The sequence below is a fragment of the Notolabrus celidotus genome, chromosome 10 (assembly GCF_009762535.1).
Source record: "Notolabrus celidotus isolate fNotCel1 chromosome 10, fNotCel1.pri, whole genome shotgun sequence".
In the NCBI taxonomy this organism is placed as follows: domain Eukaryota; kingdom Metazoa; phylum Chordata; class Actinopteri; order Labriformes; family Labridae; genus Notolabrus; species Notolabrus celidotus.
Window position 1 is genome coordinate 19843072 of NC_048281.1, and position 23660 is coordinate 19866731.

At 42.1% G+C, this 23660-nt stretch overlaps 1 protein-coding gene across 1 annotated transcript in view; it reads left to right on the forward strand.

Annotated features, from left to right (window-relative positions):
• The first annotated feature begins 1573 nt into the window (after positions 1 to 1573).
• LOC117820696 (receptor tyrosine-protein kinase erbB-4-like) overlaps positions 1574 to 23660 on the forward strand; it is a 415812-nt gene continuing 393725 nt past the window's right edge. The window contains 1 exon segment of the mRNA XM_034694572.1: positions 1574 to 1877. Coding sequence (XP_034550463.1) covers positions 1799 to 1877 — 79 coding nt within the window. The 5' untranslated portion in view covers positions 1574 to 1798.

The following is a 23660-nucleotide window of genomic DNA, read 5'->3' on the forward strand; positions in this document are numbered from 1 at the left end:
TGGAGTTAATAATGGGATTTAAAGAATGTTTACTGGGATTTTTGGGTTTGGACACATTTGGATCATTAAATATGCCCCGGGTCAAGTTGACCCAGGAACATTATTGCTGTTCCAGAGAAACAAACATAACAGGAGGGTTAGGCTTAGCAGCTGAATCCTGCCCTTTCTGTACACAGGTTGCAATTCTCAAAGCAGTGCCTGGGGTTGGATTCTGATCACCTGCCCCTTACCATATGTCATTGCTCATTCTCTCTCACAAGTTTCCTACTTTATCCAGTGTGCTCTCTTCATAAAGGAATAAAACCCCTAAAAATGTATTTAAAAAAAAAAAGAGCTAAGGTTGCACCTGAGGTGGTTGATCAGATTTCAGTTGGGGAACCCATGCCACCCCTAGCCACCTCTCTTGTCACGCCCCTGCTGAAACACCAACCAAGATGTAACATAAAAGAAAGTTACCCCTTGTTAGACCTTCATTGGACTGTGGGTCTGTGTGTGTGTGTGTGTGTGTGTATGTGTGTAGAGAGAACTCAGGAGGGTGAGGGGACAGCCAGAGTGCATGCTTTCAGTCCAGATGTGCGGACATATTGTAACTCCAGGAGGCGTTCACCTTTTCTCCTAAAGTGCTAAAGTATGAGCAGCAGCTGGTTCAGAAAGTAATAACCTTTAGTAATATTGTTTCCTCTGCTCTCATTACCTCGGTTATTTTTTGTTTCTGTCACTGCAAAGTCACTGCTTTCAAACTATTACAAATAGCTCAGCGTGCATAATAACATCACTATCTAAACGTTCTGTCTGACTTTTATTTGTGTCATTTACGCTGAGGCACCCCTGGGGAAATGATTATCCTGGATATGGAGAGTTATTGCTTTCAACAATAATACTCTCTGAAAGCTAAGGGGAAAAGAATGAAATCTGTGCTTAAGATGTGGCATGAAAATAGTACCTGTGGTTTAAATTTTGCTGTCATAATGCCCTGCTTTTATTGCTCAATCATGCTCTTTCACAGTCTTTTAAATATGAAGGGACTCTATTCCAGAGAAGATACTAAGATTGACATCAAAATGACACCAATTTCTAATACACTTGATACTACTATAATGAGATCTCATAGGCATATCTCCTTCAAAACACGACTCTTAACTGCTGATAGTTCAGTTCAGAAAATCAAAGCAGAGAATACGTGACCATATTTTATCAAATCTGGATAACATCTTCAAAAGCGCAAAGCAAAGCCAACTATGACTGATATTCAGCTCCATTTCACACCTATAAATCCTTCTCGCAACATTTATCTCCTCCGTGTGACAGGTGCAACGAAGCCGACGCGCAGATTCATGGGGGTTTTGGCATCCTGTGTGAACCAATGGCAGCGCCCGCGGAGTTGTGGCTGGCGGGGTTACGGCTGATCGTCGGGCACCTGTGCCAATCAGACGGCCAGTGGGCGGAGTTAACGGGTTGGGAGGTGTGTCTGAAGAATACGAGTCTACAGCTGCATACTGTATCCAAGTCGGGGAGTAATGGCATGAGTACTGCTTTATACTGTTTAGACAAGCTTTACAGTGCGCGCGCTGGAAACTAATAACCCACCTTTCCTGCCTTCAAATCAGTCACAAATTAAACCAGAAGGCGTTGCGAGGCGACACGGAGGACTGTCGGACAAACTTAGTAGACGCATTCTAAAGTCCTCAAACTCACAGGCAGAAGAGGCTTGAAGCGATCCATCCTTTCTGGCTGCTTTCAAGGAAGGATACGCTGCTGGACATGTGAATTTAAAAGGAGATACTTGCTCAGCACAACAATGAACCAAACGACTGCCCCGTGTTGCTTCGGCTTTCTTCTGACTTGCCTCTTGTTCGGGTACAGCGCTTCACAATCAGGTGAGTGGAACGATCCGTGTGCACCCCGCGGTGCGCAGTTTTGTGGATCCGTGGAGCTGATCGGTGCGCACTGAGCGTAGTGGCACAACTATCCATCGATCACACTTTTCCCTCTGCTGCTTTTCTTTTACGCATGGAACAGGGATATTCGGACTGAACGGATACATTTAGAACATCCTGCTGTCATTTTCATTATCATTATTAACTCATCCTCAAAATTCACCTGAGCAGGGGATTACGTTGTCATCGCTGTGATACTGAAATACAGATGTTGTTGTTTACAAGAGAACCCAGGTTTTGGCTGCACATTTCTGTTCTGTTAAGCTGAGTAAAACTAAGAGACCTGTTTTGTCTTTCTTGTACACAGAGCGGCACTGTTGAATTTGGAGGGAGAGAGCCGAGAGAGATTTTATGTCCATCGCACGTGTCCTTTAGACTCCGTGTGGACAAACACGGAGGAGTGACAGGCTTGCTTTACAACAAGCTACTGTGCTCCTGTCCTCCCCCCTGTGGATAGACAGGCTGTCTAGTGCACGACTCGGCTTCAAAAGTTCTTCTATGACTCTATTCTTTCTTCTTCTTCAAATGAGATCATCGCCAAATAACAGTTGTAGGAGGGATAACCCCTGCATCTTGTTGTCATTCCAAGGACAGGAATTTGTGTTAACTACTTTAAGTCATAAGTTGTCCAGAGACTGGTTTGAAAGCAGTCTATCGTTGTTGTGTTTCACTCCTGATCTGTGTAACTCTCTCACCTGTGCAAAAGGCGATAACAGCAGTGGTGGACATTCATCCATATGTATTCTGTAATCGGGATAAAAGCAAAGCCGATTACCGTGAAATTACATTATTCCTCATTTTATAGCGAGTCCCCTCGGGGAGCCTGTGAACCACAGTTTGACTATCAGTTATGCAGCGCAGATGACTTTTCACACAGACAGAGGTAGTACCGTTTGTGCAGGGCAGCGGCGCTCTTTACGCACAGGGAAGCATAGGTGCGCTCAACACCTAGTGAGTGAGTGCTAGGGAGTGTGTGTGTGTGTGTGTGTGTGTGTGTGTGAGAGAGAGAGAGAGAGAGAGAGAGAGAGAGAGAGAGAGAGAGAGAGAGAGAGATAGAGAGAGAGAGAGAGAGAGACGACTTGAGGTTTTGTAATATTCACGGAACTGGCCAAAGCAAAAAACACACTCATCCCTGTCATCATCACCTTGATCACCTTCACGCGTGATGACGATTGAAAATAGATCACAGATCGTAAAGGCACACAATTGTCCACAATTGACACACGTTCACGCCACGCGTATTTTCACATTGAGTGAAGTTCATTGCGGGCTGAGAAATAATTCGATTATTTATTTTAAGAAAACGTTTAAATCTGCAAAGGGTCTGAGACGAAGCCACCTCTATCTCTTCTGTGCTTGTTTCTCGAGTCATTTTGCTTTTCGTGAGCGTGGACTTCTATCTCACTGCAATTTGTTAGTTTGCATGCTGAATAATATTAATAGAATTTAGTTTTTTCTTTTCGTGTTGTTTGCGGGGAAAACACACCGCGGATTGACACTCATTGGCAAAGTGTTCCGCCAGATAAATGTTGCGCACATCCAGGCCCGCAGCTGTAACGTATGTTTCGAAAGATCCGCGTCCAGTGGAGCCTTAACGTGAGCGGAGGCTGATTAAATTTGTGGGGTTGGATGCGGTTTAGAACAGAAAAGCTGGAGGGGAATATGTGTCCTCCTCTCCTCTTGCACATGACGTTTCACTTTGTAATGGTAAAGAAAACAATCTAAACAAAACTATTAGAAATCAAATTCCTAAATGTGTTGATAAGAAAATAGCGATCATATATTGTTTGTGGGGAAGTTATATCCGTTTTAGCAAGAAGGTGAAAACGAAACGTGTTAAATGCAATCGATTTCAATAATTTACAATAACACGTGTGTCCACATGCAGCTGTACACAATTAAAGAAAAAAAAAAGTTTTAATCAATCAGAATAAACCTGCTTTTATAGGGCGGCCTTGCGCTCCTGTGTATCAATAACCTGCTCAAATTCAGCATGGAGATGGCAGTGGCTGCTGCCTCTCACGCGCGGACGGACTGATACAATCACCTGATAGAGCTCTAGATCTTTTACAACACATGTGGAAGTTTAAGAAACAGAAAGGGAGGCACATTGCCACAGGCACACGGAACGGGATAAGTTCTGTCTGTGAGGAAAAAAACAACATGATCAAATGTGAGTGTGTGTGTGTGTGTGTGTGCGTGGAAAGGTCTGTGATGCGCCTGCACCTGCGCGTGAACGAGGGGACAGCTTGTGTTGTATACACTTTCTCTTGTGCACGCTTTGACAAGTTCATGGGGTATGTGTGTGAGGAGTAATGTGCACCTAACCAAAACAGAGACACGCTCGCATGCACCCTCACGCGCACCACACATAATTGCTTTTTCATAAGGTTCTTTGATAAAAGCTTTCATCTCACTTAATGACTCATTTAAACGTCACTACTTGATTAACTCGAAAAATGTCATTCATTTTTTCATCAGCAGACTGTCACCTTTCCATCAACTGTGAAAATCTGAACCTTTGCACCACTGTCTTTCGTCGTTGTTGTTGAACAGCCTCTGCATCTTCACAGCAAATATAAGGACATATTTTACATGTAATCTTAAAATCAAACAAAAACAATACCAATTTAGAGGTTACCTGGTTTCACATGACATTTATGCACAGGTTGACAAGGTTTCAGTGTCCCACAGAGTCCCTACACTGCACTTTGTACTCTTCATTTGACTGCAGCTTTACTCTGCAGCTGGAGGATTGGGGTGGGAAATACGTGCAGCTGCTAATTCTGAACCATATGGCTAAATTCCAACAGTCTTCCTCTCTGTGTTTATGAATATTCATATGGTTTGTGCGCAGGAGTATGGTGAAGTCATCTATTCCGAATGCAACCATGTGTGCCTGTGGTATGGGTGCTTTTTCAATTAGCATGTAGATAAACTTCCTCCCTAAATGACCCTGTATAACAGCAGTCCCTTCTTTCCATTTTCTACACAAAAAATAGATAAGTTTGTTCTTAAGATTTGCATTGAGAGGATGGATACACCCTCCCCCTCACATTACCGATAGTTAATGTGGTTATACCCTCTACTGCACCTTTGGTTTAATGGCACCCACTGTTTACTGAACCTGACAATGCAGTTCCAGAGGGTGGCTATATGTGAGCTCATAGTATATTAAAATGTTTACAAGGGGTTGAGTGAGGCACACAGTGAGACTTATCTACAGAAAGAAGACATGAGGATTTGCTAGTTCTTTTCTCTTTTTGTATCCTCACCATGCTGCTGCAGAATGACACTTTTTTTGTACATGAGTCTTTGTTGTGTATTCTTTTTCCCTCCCAGTCTGAAGCATGGGGAAAGAATGGTGTTACATTAAGCGGCCCACACATCCCCGCTTCGTCACAAAGCCCTCTTACAGTCATATCTTTGCCTGCTGTCGCCTGATAAAGGCGCTTTGACCCTTCTCTGCCACCAGGCTTTTTATTAGAAGAATGGCAGTCTTTGATTAGGAGGTGATCCACTTCCATTTGTGGAAAAGGGAATGTGAACCTCTCTGCTTTCATCTCCTCTGTGTCTGTCTGGGTGAGAGATGAGCAGCAATGTAAGGCCATCAATCCTCTATATAGATAACTCTGTGAAACTAATATGATTGCACAAGTTCTCCCGTCTTGCTTGTGCAAATGTGATCAAAGGTTGATCAAAACCTAGGGCAGACAAGCTTTAGTTATGTGGTTATAATGTGGCTAATGAGACAGTGCCTTTTTGCTGGAACAAATTTGTTTAATACGTTGATCAAAACCTAGTTTGGACAAGCTTATAATATGGGATTAGTGAGATAATTATGGTTTTCTTTTACAAGTTTGTCCCTCAAAGCTTATCAAAACCTAGTTTGGACAAACAGAATAAAAGGTTAATGAGGTAAATCCTGTTTTCTTCAATAATGTGTTTTTTAAGGCTGATCAAAACCTAGTTCAGACAAAGTGTAGAATGCTTGGTTAATCTGATTAATCTGGTTTCATTTGACAAATGTGTTTTTAAAAACATGATCAAGCCTAGTTCAGACAAGCTTAGAATATTTGGTAAATGATATAAGTCCTGTTGTCTTTGTGTAATGTGTTAAGCCTATAACCAAACCTAGTTTGGACAAGCTTGGACTATAAAGTAAATCAGATGGTTTTGGTTTGCCTTGACATACAGTTTGTGTTTTCCAAAGTTGATCAAAACCTAGTTTGGACAATTTTAGAAACATGAAATTAGATAATTCCTTTTGGATAGTACAAATGTGCTTTGATCAGAACTGAGTTTGAACAAGCTCAAAATACTGGCTTAATGATTTATTCCTGTTTGCTTCCATGAATGAGTTTTGTAGAAGCTAATCCACACCTATGCTTAACAAGAGTAATCACTGGATAACAGGATAAATTATTAGAACTTAATTGTAGATTTCCTTTCCTTTTCCTGGTAAGTTTTTGACATAATAATGGCTCTGTATTGTTCACATCTCACCGTATGTTACTGACAGCCCAGAGCAAAGAACATTGCTAAGAGACATTTTCCTCAGAAAAGAAAATCTTACATTTTTATAGTGTTTTCCTCCCCTGGGGACTTCACCCTGCAGCCAGATAAAGAATAAAAAAAAACCTCTGTTTGTGTAATCTACACTGTGGTTTCTTTCTGCGAGTAGTGGAAACCATTAAGTTTGCTATAAATCTCCTCGCTACTCAACAAACAAACTGCTTTTGAACCGCTGGCATCAATAATACATGTGTAGCACCCACAATGCAGCCCTAGAATTCCCAATGAATAATCGCTCTAATATTCCTACAGGGACTGAAAGTGTGTGTACAGTAGCTTGTTCAATACTGAGAGTACAACCTTATTGTAGCTAATGGTGCTTTTTTTTGTTTTAAATCTGCTGTGATGTTGCAGTATGTTCTTTAATTATTACCACAGGAGTTTTAACTTTTATATTTGTATCATATACTTGTAAAATGCTCTAATTATCAAATATTTCTTTGTTAAGGGCCACAAAAGGGAATTATTCTAAGCATTATATCTTTCTGAATACACAATGCACACATTGATTTTCAGTTTTGACTTGATGATCTCATAACACGTCAGACTGTCTGCAGCCAGCAGGAGTGATTGGAACGTATCCTTTATGACCTTTTCGTGCCATGCACCCTCATTCATCAACTGCAGTTATACATGCACCATATATGTGCATGTACAGTATTTTTCAATGCATCATTGTCAGATTGACTATTTAATTTCCTTTTTGCAATGGATGTCATAATTGGATTAGAGAATCACCAGTGTTTATACATGCTCAAATTTGCCACATGTATTTCAAATGCAAAATGTGTAATTTAAGCACAGTTTAAAATCATCAGATTACTGCAGATTTGATATGGTTTGTTAAAAATGGAATGCTCCTTTAGCTGTTTTCCCTCCCTCTGTGTTCATCTGCTGTTATGGTTCTATCTTTGTCCTCTCTGTAAATTGAGCAAGCCTTGAGATTGCATCTATATGAGCAAGAATGAAAGAGATGAGAGCAAAAGAGAGGCATTCAAATAGAAATACCAATAGCCTTTGTGCACCACAGGCCCTGAGAGCTGAACACAGCAAACAAACTCCTTCATTAACAAGAAAGTGCAACAAACACTAATATACATGTACATAAGCGTGGTCCTGCTTGATATCTTTGACAGTACACCACAGACAGTTTCGACAGGTTGGGGACTAAGTTTCAGCAGTGGGGAAATCAATCTGCTATGTTTTAATTAGGTTGGCAAATGTGCGTTTAGGGCCACCAAGAAGAGCCTGCAGCATGAAAACAATAAATTTCTCAGATGCTGCTACCATACAGCTTTTTTATCTAAGGGGAAATAGAATCAACACAAACAACACTCAAAGAAAAGAGGCAGAATGATGCTGTGTCAGGCACAGTGCAGACAACTGTCAGTCAAAAATACCTGCGTAGACTTACTTCAGCTGTATCTCCGTTGCTGCAAGGTAGACGTCTGCCAACAGGGTAACTGAGATGTACAGTGACCAGATACGTTGTGATGCTAAACAAAAGTGATGAAAGAGTCAACCCTGATGGGGTCCATGAGATATGACCGGTGTGGTGGAAAGGCTGATTAAAAACATTAGCCTCTTACACATTGTATTTCCAAAACAGCAGCACAATAAAGTCCCACCACTGCTATGTCCTATTGTGTGATTTCACATGCAATACTTTATTGCGGAAAAAAAACATCGGAAGCTCCACATACACACTGACTGACTCAGACACACACTCACAGTGCTGTTCCACCATGCAAGCTCAGCTGTTTTACATCCCCAGCTATTTCCAAGGAAAGACCAGTGGTGGAATGACTAATCCCCGGCATCTTCGATGCTTCACACGTTAAGGTAAGGCGTAACAGGGGCGTAAATAGCCTGCCTTGAAACTGCAGTATGAAAGAGCCTGCAGCAAACAGTTCCAACTGCTTGCAAAGCATCACCACTTTTATAAAAAAGACCACGATGTAAAGCTGACTATGAATCCACACCAAACGTCACAGCTACAAAAACAAACAAAAGAAGTTTAATGAGCCATAAACTGCCATCGGGTTAACCTTCACCAATGGCAGAGCTGCACACACATTAAACATTTTCAGTTTTTCACTTTTGATTACTTCCCCTGTAAACAGTGCCTGTTCTTTCTATAAGTTTAAGCAGTTTTGTTGGCAGCATTCTTCTTCAAAAAAAAAAATTGCAGGAATTTGTTAGCAAAGCATGTCTTGAAAATAATTTTATCTACCAAAGGGGTGCCCCGCAAAAAAAAATTGGAAACCAATGCGATACAATCATAGAGTGTAAATAAAAATGGACAGCATTGCTCTGCCTCTTCCCGTTGCACGGTTCTGAAACCAAAAAATCCCACTCCTGGGCGCAGCCATTGTGCAGTCAGAGCCTGCGAAGCCACTGTAACAAGCTCCACCCTACAGCGTAGCGTCACAATACGCTGTGTGTTCTTTGAAGTTTCCCTCTACGGCGGCTGTGAATCAAAGCAAACCCGGAAGTAAAACCCTGTTTTTTAAACTCTAATAACTAACGAAAAAGAAACTTTTCAGAAAAAAGAGGCCTTGAACACAAAACAGTCAAATAATAACTACATATCACCACAGCATGCAGATATGAGAAACATTTGTACAACGTGTATTTATTTTTTAAAGTTTGACTGACGGATTCTTTGACCTATACTGCAGCCAGCCACCAGGGGGCAGACACTCTGCTGAAAGCTTCACTTCCAGCCGAGTGAGATGCACCCCTGGATACAATGCGATACAATGGGATGTGGTATGATACAATACAATTCTCGATGTCCTCTCACTGTGAGGGGGGTGAATTTTTTTCTAACACGGCAATTTTGAAGATATTGAGATCACTAGTCTTCCAATGAGAGGCACAGCTGCCTGTGGGAACACTGCAGCTGTTGGCTAGGAGGCTCAAAGCCCGCCTCTTTACGTCACACTGGCTCAACAGCAGCAATATGGCTGCCGCTGCCGATTGGCTTCAAAACAGCACTTCAGAAACAGATGGGTGACGTCACGGATACTACGTCCATATTTTATACAGTCTATGGATACGATGCGGTAAGATATGATATGATGCGATACAATCCGATGCAATACAATATGAAACAACACGGAATGGAACAGAATTGTAAGAAACTGTTGGCTTCAGTGTAGGAAAATTGGTCTGAGACTTGTATGCTACATACATTTAGCTGCTCTACAGTAATATTAATGAATAAAAAACATTGCTGTGAGGACTCAAAGAGAATACTTCCAGAGTTCTTCCAGAAATAAAAGTAAAAAGCACTAACAATAGACAACAATACTGAAACACTGTGAAAAAAGGGGCCACTGGTTCGTCCCAGGGCACCATATGGACACACCCATGGATAGTGAAACCATGACCAAAGCCTGACCCAATTTTCATTCCCATCCAGTGAAACATTCAAGATGAATTAAACAGTACACCATAATAAAAAAGTCAGAATTAACATCATGAAGTCATTACCAAACATTTTTGGAAATCTTGCCTCCATCCTGTGTGTGCTCACAAAATTGGGAGAGAATACATTTTCATTTGATCCATGCTCCATGTTGGTACCAATGTATGATGTTGTTTATCATAGGATTTCCAAAAAGTTTTCTGTCAGTGCAAACAGTGCCAGCTTCCCTGACACAACACACTCCCACGCACACACACAAACAGCCAGGCACACAAACAGCCTTCACCCTGGGCCGTTACTCTGAAGTTTAAGGCAAATATCCCCTGATCGAGGCCCTTGAAAGCCTCACCCTTGTGTTCACTAAACATTGTAGATGTCATAGAGCCTGAACGCATCATGTACGTCTGTCAGCTTCGGAGGCTTTTGATCCGCTTTGTTGTTCCTGCTCCTCTTCTCTCACTCAGAGAAGCAGCGTCTGTCCTCCATGTCTTCCTGCAGGGCTGCAGGAGGCTGTCAGGCACTGGCCCTTTTGACAAGCACGTTTTGAGCCTTTCAAAATGTGGTGACAAAGGGTCTAGGATAACACATATACTGTATGTGTGTTTGTGTGTGTGGTGGCTGCGTCTGTCAGGGTTTGTATGGCTGCATGGTTGGAGGGATAGAGGGTGACTGACAGACTATAACCAAACTCCAGAGACTCTCTCTCTCTCTTTCTCTTTCTGTCTTTGCTCCAGTGTCTGCCTGTTCCTCTTCCTCCGCCCACCCTCTGCCTTCATCTCTGCCTTTGTAAGCCTCCACATAATGTGGGAGCATTAAAATGACAATGGAAATTATGGCTAATCTTTGTTAAGACACAGTCATTACCGCCGCGTTTTAGAGGGAGAGTCGGATGATAAGAGTCGGTCTGCCATGTTTTTTTACTCCCTCTGAAGCGACAGCCTGACATATTGGAGTGATGTGTTCTATTCTCACTTTTGTGTGTTATTTTTCTATTCCCGCTCAAAGTTAATAATGGTGGCGAATGTATGAAAGGATGATAATAGGCTGACAACTTGGGCATGAAAGACTAGCTCCACCTTCAAACGAGCTTTTCATGCGGTTCTGCATGTGGGTGTGTGTGCATGTGTGAAAGGGCTGATTTCTCCCAACTCTCTCTGCGCTTCGTCTCTTCCTCTTTTAGTAATCCCCTTATAAAATATTCATAGCTAATCTGCATTTACAATGTAATTACAGACAGGCTTTGAGTGATATCGGATATGGCCGGCGGAACACACACTTCACGCAAAATCTCGATTTGGTGATTTGTGAGTTTGAATAAATATGAAACAATGCTGGGGTCTATTATGAGGTTTTAGGTTTAAAACTAATGTTGAATAAGTTACAACAAGCAGTGTTTCAAACTATTCTGCTCAGAGTTTTATTATTTATCTAAGGAGCCTTGCATCCTTTAGGATCTTTCTCTAAGTTTTGACTGATGCAGCTGACGGCTCCAGAAAAATGAAACATGTCAAACAACGGTGTCCTCTGTTTTTCTGTCTTGTCCTCTCTGCTCAAACCCCGTTCCCATCTTTTTGGGCCCTGCTGGCCTCTGTTTAGTGCTAATGGAGCGGTGTGTGCCCCGTGTGCTATTCTTGCAGGTCGATTTTTCACTTGTGTTAGAGGAGAGGGGGGGTTGGCGTCCTTTTAAATGAAGCACTTGGCGTTTGTGACCTGTAATAAATGAGTTTGCAGTCAGTCATGGCAGCTGTAAGGAGACATCTGGGAGCAAAGACAGAGAGACAGACAGAGAGAGAGAGAGAGAGAGAGAGAGAGAGAGAGAGAGAGAGAGAGAGACAGAGAGAGAGAGAGAGAGAGAGAGAGAGAGAGACAGAGAGAGAGAGAGAGAGAGAGAGAGAGAGAGAGAGAGAGAGAGATTCAGACTAGACGGGGAGACAGTTTATCTATGCAAGGAAGAAAAATGGTTGCACCAAACATGCTATCACTTGTAGAAAAAATAGTTTGATGTACAAATTCCAACAGAGAATCAGACTAAATGAAAGTAGAACTTACTTCAGAACCATTAGGATTGATATGATTTAACAAGAAAGACAAAATTGTGACTAAAAAAATGAAATCAAGCACGTCGTATGTCTCCTTCTGAATGTTAAACAAATCATTATTTTCATCAGTGAAATAAATGAGGAGCATCAGAGGCGGCACAAGCTGAACCTCAAAGTCAAACAGGGTGAGATGCTAAGATTATGAGGAACAGAAAGTATGTAAAAGCAGAATAATGTTCTTTTTTTTCATCAACCATTTATCAGTGTCAGAAAAGACTCTTTTCCATAGTTCCATTTGGACTTTTTAAGATTTTATGAAGGCAGTGATTCACTTTTTAAAAACCTCTTTACATACTACCCTCCATATCATGACCACTTGGGTAAGTGTGTTGATTCTAAAAGATATTTTCTTTATTTCACAAAGCTGCCTTGAGACTTCTTATCAGAATATTGATTTAGTTCCAGAACAAACGGCGCGAGGCACAAAGAAACAAGAGTCTCACTGTACGGTAGAATAATCATAAAGTTGTTAGTATCGACCAGCAGGTAGATACACGCATCTATCTGCACATAATTAATTCTTTTGTATGTTTTTTTTTAAGGCTTTTTAAATGATAACTCTCACCTTAAAGTTAGGACAAACATCAGAAACACTTGCTGGATTAAAACTGTAGCAGTGTGTAAAACATTTTCAAACATTTTCCTTCAACCTAAAAGATGTACGTGGCCCTCTTTCTAGCCTGTGTTAGTGCAAGTGTCGCTGGTGTGAAGCAGCAGTCACCTTGCAGCAGAGCAGAAATAGCGCAGCTCTCGTTCCCTGGATGTGAAGGTACATAAAGCACAGGATGAGAGGAGCAGGAAAGGCAATTGACCTTGGCTGCTTTTGGGGGAGGGGGGGCTGAGGGGTACCTATATAGCCATCCGGATGGATGCTATGGTTCTGCAGCTTGGCATGGAGGGAGGCGAAGAATGGGACTGTGCTGACTATGACAGTTATTGTTCACAGTGCCGAAATGAGAATATTGCCCTTTTAATTTATGCATAATTTTTACATTTGAGCTCTTATGCAAGTTTGTAGCTTTACAGCTTTATTTTCTGTGCATGGTGTAACGGGAGAGCATATGAATTGTGAATGGAGCTGACTAAGAGCAACCCAGGTCCAAAGTCAACCCTGCCTTTTTTGCCCTGCTGTGCTAGACTGTTTACCTGCATCAGGGGTGCTTTATCTCAGCCAGTCTCTGGTGCACATGTAAACACACAGAGAGAAGGGGGGGCTCAGTGCATGTCATGCTGTTTTCAGCCCCCCTGCCTTTGTTCCAAAACCTCTCGCCCACAGAGAGACATTATCCCCCGATGGCAAGGTGAATGGGGTGCTGATGCAAGATTATTTGTAGCAGTGAGAGTTACACGACCGAAAAAAAGGTGGTGGAAGACTACAAAAGGGAGAGAAATTCACCTAATTTTAGCCAGGGAAGGGCAGGGAGACAGTCAGGGTACATGGGAGGGGAGGTGTCTTTTGGCGTGGATGGGACATGGGTGAGTGTCCCGGGAGTTTTGGTTAAAGTGGTGGCTATCACAGGAGCTGGACGGACGATTAATCAGCAGCAGCCCAGAGGGGGAGCCGGGGCTCTGACAGAGACACTTCATTTTGCACGGGAGACACTCACACACACACACGCACACACACATGCACACACACAGGCACACACACACACAGACACACACACAAACACACACACACACACACGCACACACACACACACACACACACACACACACACACACACACACATTTGCTGACAGGCAAACCTGCAGCTTATTCCCACTTCTCCCTTTTTCCTCTTATCTTCTTTCCTCCTCCTGTTCTGCCTTTCTCTCTCTATCTCCCTCTTTATACTCCTCTTTTTCCTCTCTGCTTTTCTCTGCTACCCTCGTTTAGCTTTCTTTTGCTCTCATCTGCCTTCTAAACTCTTTCCCCCTCCCCTTCCTCCCCTCAAACAAGTCTTTAGTTCTTGATTAGTCAACTTGAGAGTCCCTCTTGTGACCTGACAGCTGCCTCCAAACTCTGTAAGAGTAGGAGACAAGGATGCTAGAGGAGAGGAAATATAAGGTGCAAGAGGGTGCACTCATGGCTATACTTCACCCTCCCTCCATCCTCTGCGCTCATCCCTCCATTTCTGCCTTTCCAACCCCCCCTCCCCACTACCACCTCCCCTCTGTCTCCCCCGCCGGCTGCACTGAGTGATTGATGGATTCAAGTTTGACATGGCCCGGTTCACCCGAGGGCGTTAGCAAGGACACTGGTGAGATTGAGCCGCCAGATGCCAGGGAGAGGCAGACAGTGAAAGTGAAAGACAAAGAAAGGAAAGAGGGTGGGCGTAGTCGACACTGTTGACCATCATGCTTTGCCAGGGTTGCTGGGGTGAGTAAGCCTTTCCTCAAATGGTGCACCTGTTCTCAGTTTTCCATTGCATCACCCTGTGGCTTTTTTTCTTCTACGGCCAAGGTGTAATGAAATAATTTGATTGTAACTGAATGCACTCTAACAGTAATGAGTTTCAATAATTGCTCAGTGCAAAATGTAGAGACATTTTTCCTGATGGAATTAGAGCAAATTGTCAGTGCTTACAGCTAAACATTAGTGGTTTTGCATTTATGATTTGGATTTAGAATGGTTTTTAAAGCACTTAGGAGTGTAGAATTTTCTCAGCATACACAGAGTAAGCCTTAAAGGGGATTATACTGTCGCATTTAAAAACAAGCAGAGCATTTTTATGTGGCGGTATCAGGCTAATGGTGCCTGTACACATAGCTTAATGGTGCATGGTTGGAGATAAATCAATCTATTTATTCAGCGCAAAATCGTAATAACATTGATCACATAGGGGGCTGGTTTAGACTGTACTTTTTGTAAAACTGTTTCCAGAGACTTAACATAAATCTACCAGTAAGTGAGCACTTGGACACAGAGGCAAAGAAAAATATCCTTTCAATAGGCAGAAACCCCAAACAGAACCAGATTCATTGGTGGACAGCCATCTGCCACAACTGGATAAGTATAAAACGAGTACGTCTCATTGGTGGAAACGCAGGCGGTGTCTGATCATAAATAAATGTACCTACAGTAAATCCAGTGTATGTATGTCCAGTGTGGGTCCCCCGGTTGGAGGCTGTGTGCTGCGATTCCCACCAGGGGGGTCCTCCCGGTCCTCTCAGTAAGCAAACACCCACTTGACATGGAGCCAAGCAAAGGGGAACAAGGCCCGCAGTGTCTCCCCGCTCTGAGTGCTTTGTCCTGGAGGAGGCTCCCGCAGTGGCTCCTGGCTCCTCACCCCCACGTGACACGCCTGGGGATGAGGGAGGCACTTGTCTGAACTTTATCTGTGCATGGATGGAGCGGTGAAAAATGTATCTGCATAACATTTGAGATATGCTTGATTCATTTGGGAAAAAAAAAACAATAGAAGTTTTTAAAATTAAATAAAGAAACACTCCTCCTTTTATTTGTGTTATCATTGCAATAAAGAAGCTGATATTGCAGAAGCACAGATGGCAGGGAGATTCCTCTCATCAACCACTGGAGGAGCCTTTAGGGCCCTTTTGGCAAAATGACCAAAAATCCTTCTATAATAGAATTAAGAGATGGGATGCATCAGCATTTTACAAAGCTCATTGAAAATCATTGAGTCTTGAAGACTACTGTGAAGCTACTTATGAGTTTTTAAATTTTTACAGCCACCACATTTACATTTACACATGACCATGCCTACGAACACAACTAATGCTTTTTCTGAACATTGATTTTAAAATGGCACTCTCTTGTTGATTTTTTCTGATTCTTTTACCACAAACTGAAAGGTCATGTTCATACTTGACTTTTTATTTGTTAAAAAGCTAACTTGTATATCAGTTAAAGCTCCATGCCTCCACTGTTCTTCAGTGGCATTATTAGGACTAATTCCAAAACAGTGTCCCTCTTAAACTGATACCTCTTCCCGACTTTCATAGTATAATGAGTTTATCAGTAACACGATTGGTTATTCCTTCACTTTAAATTGTGCCAGTGTTGAAGCTAGGGTTGGTAGTCATGGAAAACTAGCATGAATTTGAATGTAGCATTTCCTCAGGACTCCGTCTAACCCCTCTCCTCGGAGCTCCTCCAAAGCGACGCCCCCGCTCACATGCATGAGCGCCGCTGATTCATGACCATATGATCGCGACTGATTCAAAACCGGTCCTCAGCACATCATTTGTGTTTTGCACTACGTCAACTCATGTCTCACTCAGCGGTAAGAAAACACCAAAACATGATCATAGTGAAAGTTAAAAACAACTTAGAAACCAACATTACTGAATTCTACCAAAGGGGTCACCAGAATTAGCACCACATAGAAGCTGCTAACAGTGCCTTTAATCTCCCATACAAAAATGTATATATATATATATATCCTTGCATGTTAAAACATGCAAACAAAAGGAAAGGAATCACAAGTCTCCATCCACATTAATAATGAATAGTTGAAAAATGCAGAACTGTACACTTCACCTAATTATCAGGCAGAAAACTACATGGTACACTAATAAAAAATGTGAACATTTGATAATTAAAAGCAGTAAAAACATCCTTAAAGAGACAGTAACAACAGTTTTTTGGTTAACTTGCATCAAATGTCTGGGGAAAAGTTTGAGATTTGCAATTGAAATCTTTAAAGCCAAAGAAAAAATCAGTTGATGTCCTGCTGTTTTCCAAATGGTCTTGTTCCCCCTCATTACAATTACACAATGCTGCCATCACTGCGAAAACTCTCTGGATGGAGATCACATCTTGTAAGCAAGAACAATCCTGCTTTGCATGGAAAGAAGGCCAAAGTGGAAATGCCTTTGCAGATCTTCATTTAGTCTGGATGTAAAAAACTCCCAGTTGCTTAGGGCAGGATGCAGCAAAGTACCAAACTCCTTTAGGGGAAGTAATCCTGCTTCTGAAATGTACCTGGCTGCCTCGAGTCCCCCCAGCAAATAGGCAGTTTCATCCTCTCAGTGCTGGTAATATCTCCCAATCTCTCCGTCTGCATGGTGATGGGTATATTGTGTATGTGTCAGCCAGCTGTCTCAGAGCTGTGTTGGCCTATCATAGCGGTAAACACGACAACAACAGGTATCTCCTCCTGCTCTCACTCTCTTTCTGCCGCCTACCAGCACTCACTTTGGGCTCACTTGCTCTGTGTCGGGCTTGGCAGCAGTGTGGAGTCAATAGAATGAATAAAACATACCTGAGTTGGAGCCCTCTACCCTGGGAAATGTCAAGCTGTCAGTATAGCTTAATGGGAAAACATCTAGTCGGTCCCAAGGGTCAGACAGTTTATATCATAGCACCTATAATAATACAGTCAGGCCAATTGGTTTCTTTGTACATCATGGATACACTAACTCTCGCTCATCTTATTCCAAGTAGTCCCTTGACGCCACCTCTAATTTTTTCAATGCATGTTATGAATGACCAAAAGCATACCGGTGGTATTTTTCTTTAAAAATGACTGCATTTGTCTGAGCACTGCTACTTCACCAACAAGGAACACTATTAAGTTTTGTGGCTAAAAATAGCTTTTAATAGCTCAGTTAGAGATTCAGTTTCTGAAGGAGATTTCTGGTGTTAAACTTGTGTGCACTCACCTTACTGTAAAACGCTCTGAGTAATAAAAAAAACATCCTCTGAATTGCATCTGGTTTGTGCATTTATTCAACAGACCAACTACCATTTAACACACATTACTACACACATTACCCAGCACTCATCTCAGCCTTTGGTGGTGTTGGCTAACCCCTACAGCTAATTATCTTTAAATTAGGGCTGAGGTCTAGGTTTAATTAGGCCTAGCCATGAGCAGGTTTGAAGCTCAGCGCTAACTCCAGCAACTTCAGCTGCCAGACCTCATCAGCCTAATGGATACTCGAACGCAGAGGGCCCTCAGGGGCCCGACAGGCTAGCCTGACTTTCTGCCGTATGCCAACCAAGACCCACACACACACACTCTCTCTCTCTCTCTCTCTCTCTCTCTCTCTCTCTCTGACTACTATTCAAACACAAGCCAGGCATTCAAGACCTGAGAAAATAGAGTGAGACAGATTCTGCATAAATGTGAGTGCAGGCGAAAAATTTGACTTCTTAACTCCATATTTTAAATAATGTCTGGGTATAATGCTTATTTTCTTTATTTGCATAATATTGTGTTTTTAATCCCTCTGTTAAGTGACCTTGAGTGTTGAGAATAAATTTAAATAAAATGTATTATTATAATTCAGCATGGTTGGAAGTGCCTTTGATGACAAAAAACAATTTTGATGGAAGTGTATTTTGAAATTATAATTTGACGCATGTCCCATTTGTTTACATGGAGGAGGCGGGCTTAAAGATCTATAATGCAGTAGGGAATGATGACATTGTTTTGTCTTCTATCTAATCTATGTTCATCCATTTTTTAAACAGTCTATGGTTCCAACAGCCAATGAACTCTACATGACTTGTGTCCATATAGAAAAACCTGAATGGTCCATATTTGTCCTCAAGCAGCATATTTTCTCTCCCTATTCAGCAAAATTTGTCACACAAACTGGTCTGTTGCTTCGTTGTAGCCATCTGGTGTTAGGTAGGCTGTCTGCCCTCTAAAAAATGTCCTCTTGGATGAAAACAGGAGGCCATAGCCAATCAGAGCACAGATCTCACTCTTCCATGCCAGCGCCTGTTTCTTACCTTTATTCCCCTGCCATCTCCTTCTGCTGTGGAAATCACAACTCAGCTGTTAGCACTCAAAAAAAGGAAAGTATCAAGCACGGAAAGTGTATGTGTAGATTGCCCTTTATACTGACCACAGTATTTTCTACAGTGTGAATAGGACAATACACAAAAGAACCCGCTGCTGTGCACTGCATTCAAACCCCATCATCTGGTTCTGTATGTTCCCACTCGGACCATACATGTACAGCACAGACATTACATTCAGGTCACATGTGATTTGGCCCAGTGCATTAGTTTTGCTGCCAGGAGGGGAAGGTCCATAGGATGCATTGTCATTTCTCCTCCTCTTCCCACCCACCATCTGCTCCTGCATTTCCCTACCTGACTTATTGTGATCAGAACAAGCAACCTTACAAAGCAGTCATTAGGGCACTGTGAACATGACATCGGTTGAAGAGAGAGGGACACGGATAAAAAAAAGAGAAAAGTTCAGAGGTTGGACTTCAGAGGGAGAGATGGAAGGTGGGGAGAAGCAAGGGGAGAAAGCTGTAAATAACAAATAGAGAGGAAGACAAGTATCTATTATTCGGGGTATAATGAATTTAAGGGGATTAGAGAGGAGCTGAAGACAAAGCCCTGAGAGCCAGCTTTGCCTTCAATCAATCTTGTGTCCTTAATTAGAAGCTGTAGGGAGAGTTTCTGAGTCGGCCAGTAACAGAAAAAGCTCAACACGCCGTGCAGGCATTGTAGATGATTGTGTAAAAGTTCCTCTTTCACATCGAAGAAAACAGAAGGATAAAAACCCAGTGGGCCAGAAAGTCAAGGTAGTCAAAGGCAAAAAGCCAATGTTTGGTTTGTTCTTGGCCAAAAAAACACACATTTCACTGAAGAGTTCAGTCATAAAAAGAAATGAAAAAACAGTATGAGAGTTTCTGTTGTTGTAATGTGTTAACACTGCTTTTTTATTCTTTCTGGTATAGCTTTCAAATTTGGCAACCTGTTATGAGAAATCACAAACCAGCGGTCACAGAGGAAAGATGTTATATTCAAAACGTTCATATAAAGCTCCTGGCAACTTGACTAATATAGGAACACCAAGTCAAAGGTTAAGTATGTGTTCAGAATCTGGATAAAAACAAGTTGACTAGACCTAAGATATCTTGTCAGTCGGCAAAGTCAGCAACAGTGCTTTTCATAAGAAGGATCCTCTACTACAGCATTACAGCAAAGCTTGTTTTCCATTCACGCAAAAGTGCAGAGCGTCTTGCTACAATAACCCTCTTGTCCATCTGTTTACCTCGCCTTTATACTTGAGACACAGACAGACAGCAAATGGATAAATAAAGACTGAACAGAAATTGGCAGTGGGTGTGTTTGTTCTATGGGGCATGTTGGCCGCCTCCCTGCGCTGACAGCCAGTCTGTCTCTGAGGATTGAGTGACGGAGCAGGGCAGCCGAGCTGGCAGGACGCTAATGGCTGGGATGCTAATGAGCTCTGAGCCAATAAACACGTTCTCCCTTCCCTCTCCCCTCACCTCTGATCCCCCTCTGTTGTTTGTTTAACACCCTCACAGGTAGGATGAGGTGAATTCAGAAACTGCCAGAAACTATAAAAGCAGACTTGAATAACAATGAAAGAAAAATATACTCTTAGTAGACTTAGCAGGTGCATTTTTTGGTGGCATGGCCCCCTTAACCCTGGTATCAGATTGGCCATCCTCACATGCAAGACCATAAATTATGCCTGGCTATCTGCCCTGATAGACGAGAAACACATTGCAAGTAGCTTTTGTGGCGTATGATATTTTAACATTCTTTTCATTTGGTCTGCAATAAGTTGAACATGGTAGATTTGTTTATGCTGTCTTTCCATTGTGTCATTTACAAATAAAGAAGTTAACACAGGAATAGGTAAGACTATTTGGACATGTATGTGTGCTCTTAAGGCTGGCACACATTACAGGACTCTTCACACATTTAGAGACCACACACTTGATAGCAACAAAAGACAGATCGTACAAGATCTCTCTCTTCTGATCTTATAGTGTGTGGTGTGCACTACGGAGCACACCACACACTAACCGATACTTCAGCAGAGTATCAGGTTCTTCACACTCAATAATCCAAATCTCGTGTAGTAAAACATGACTTCGGTGTAAACAAACATGGCGGACAAACAGGAAGAGGCAGATCGTTTTCTTCCTCTTACTTTCCGGAAACACTCACAAAAAAGAAAAACGGTTATGGAAAAAGTCATGGAAACGGTGGGAATGTGGGCTGTATGCATTACAGTGCGAGTTGTATTCATTACAGCGGTGAGTTTTCACTAGCGCCATGTTTTTGTTTGTTTTTACTTCCTCTTCCGTCAGTCAGCTGAGTCGGCTTGCGTCTTCATTGGCTTTTTCTCCGGTACACGTGACATTACACATTGTGCGAGCTCAGCTCCTCTTGGAACATCCCACACACTACAAGATTTTTAGTCCCAAATAGTAAACATGTTCATTATTTACGTTTTCTCCTTCTGACGCCTTCCGAGCGGCTCGTATAGGACAGAATCACTCTTAACACACCCCACACCACAGGAAAATCACACACGATGTCTGTATAACTTTACAGTAGTTTTAACCATTTTTATTTAAGTGATATATGTTTCATGAGACCATAACATGACTTGATTTGATTGGAGCATCCTGATCTCCCAACTGTGTGTGTGGAGTGGGCAGGGCTTATGAAAAGTATAGATGATCCTTTAAGTTTCACTTTCATTTAGTTAAACGTCAGGACTGGTACGCCTTGTCGGTGAGTAGTTGAATAGTCAGTGATTATGTTCCAGACAATAATTAATGTTAACTTATAGTTGTTAATTTCGAGTTGTGTTTGTGCTTATGTTGCAGGTTTACAACCTATCTATCTATCTATCTAACTATCTAACTAATTAGCTATTTATTAAGAGTCTTACAACTTCTAGCCACCGAGTGACGGTTGGCACGTGTGCGTTTAATGTGCGAAATAAACGGAAAAGGAAGGAGACTCGAGTTGTCCGCCGTATCATTTCTGACAACCCTTCCAGAGGGGAGTTTACTAACCTACAGCAGGTAGATTGGTAAAATCTGGACAATGTCGTTTGCAAACATCAGACAATCGGGGCCTTTTCTGACTTTGATCATATGGGGGAGATCGGGACAAAAATCAGCCCGATTATCCTGTAGTGGGAACCCGCATTTAGTGATTCATAACCTGAATTTTAGGACAGGGGTGGCCAACTTATTCAAGGGGGCCACCCACGTCATAAAGTTTGGATACGGCCCAGTTTGCCAGAATTCTCTGAACCTTGAAAGGTTAAAATGTTATAAAAATTACAGAGCAATTTTGAGAAATAAAAAAGAACAAGGTAGAAGTGCATTTTACAAGCACTGAAGCACAACTTCTGCAAAAAGAAAAAAAAAATCTACCGCCTGAGAAAATGCTCTGTAAAATCACACAAAAGTACATTTCAGTACACTCCACACTTGAGGAAATGACACAAAATTGACCTCGAAATAACCATCTTACCCTCAGCGCTTTATGCTTATGGACACTTTACTGTGCTTTTCACCTCCTTTCTTTTTTCAACAACCTGTGATGTCTCGCACTTTTTGTCCCCCTCACTCCTACCCTGGAGAAATGTCACCCGGTCCGGCACCGTTCGTCAAACTGGCATCTCTGACAGAACGCTCGGCTAAAAGGCCATGCTCCGATTGGCATGGGATCCCCTGGCTGTGCTGTGTCAGGCTGCTGCTGCTCTTCTCCTCTCCTCTTCACCTCTGCTTCCTTTCCTCTACTCTCCATGTTATTAGTATTCTCATACTGGAAACACCCTCAAACCCTTCCAACTTTTTTTTTTCTCTGTCCTTCTCTTTCCTGGAGTCTGAGTGTGGCTTCACCCTCTCAGAGGAGTTTATTGGTAGGTTTATTTCAGTGGAACATGTATTTTTGAGAATCACACTGCGAGTAAAATCATCTATTTGCTTTAGGAAATCAGTAGAACCTGTTTTCTAAATGTATTTTGAACAGATTGATGCCTGCTGTTTAAAAAGAAAAGGTCCTCAGGAGCGATCAATGTCCTGATGAAGTGCGGCAAGACCTCTCTCAGCGGGCTGACAACACTATTAATTGCTCATCTCGCTTTATCTGCTGCCTTAAGCTAATCACAATTCAGTTTGATAGGAATGAGAAGTGACCGCAGGCTGTTTATACAAGGTGGAGGGATGCCCGAAGCGCACTCTCTTGTTTTTCTTTTCTTTTTTTTATCCACTGATTAATATTGATTACTTGCTGGAACCAATAAAGCCGAGTCCCTCTGTGACTTCAAATGCAGGTTAGGGCCTCTTGTTTTCTTTAGGAGTCACTCTCTTTTAATTAAGTGAAAACCACTTTGTTCGGCCCAGTAAATGTTGCTAAAGTGACATTTTACTTTTATCACTTCAGAAGGATTTTTGTCAAGCAGATGAATCAGGATATTTTCAACCCTGGTTATAAATTTACACTCAAAAGTATTCAAGATTGCTGCCTCTTTCTGTGTGTTTTGATAGTGAGACGGAGAAGTATCAGTTGTTTTAGGGGCACCCTGCTGCAGTGACACGTCCACTGATTATGCTCAGTTCTGCGCCTTGCCTCATACATATGAATCAGTGACTGCACTGCCGGCCAGAACTAGCACAGGCCACAGAGGGCAGCTTGGCATGTGTGTGTTTTTGATCTGGTATTTGAGTGCATCCAAGTGCTCATGCATATTTGTTACTTTGGCCCATGTGCATGTATGTGCTGCATGATAATCAGGGTTGGTAGCCAAGTAGGTTTACACACATAGGGAATTCATATATTGGTGTTATTGGTACATGAAAGTAAACATAGAAATATAAATAGAAAAAGAGAAAGAAAAAGCAGAAAGCAGTGCTGCTATT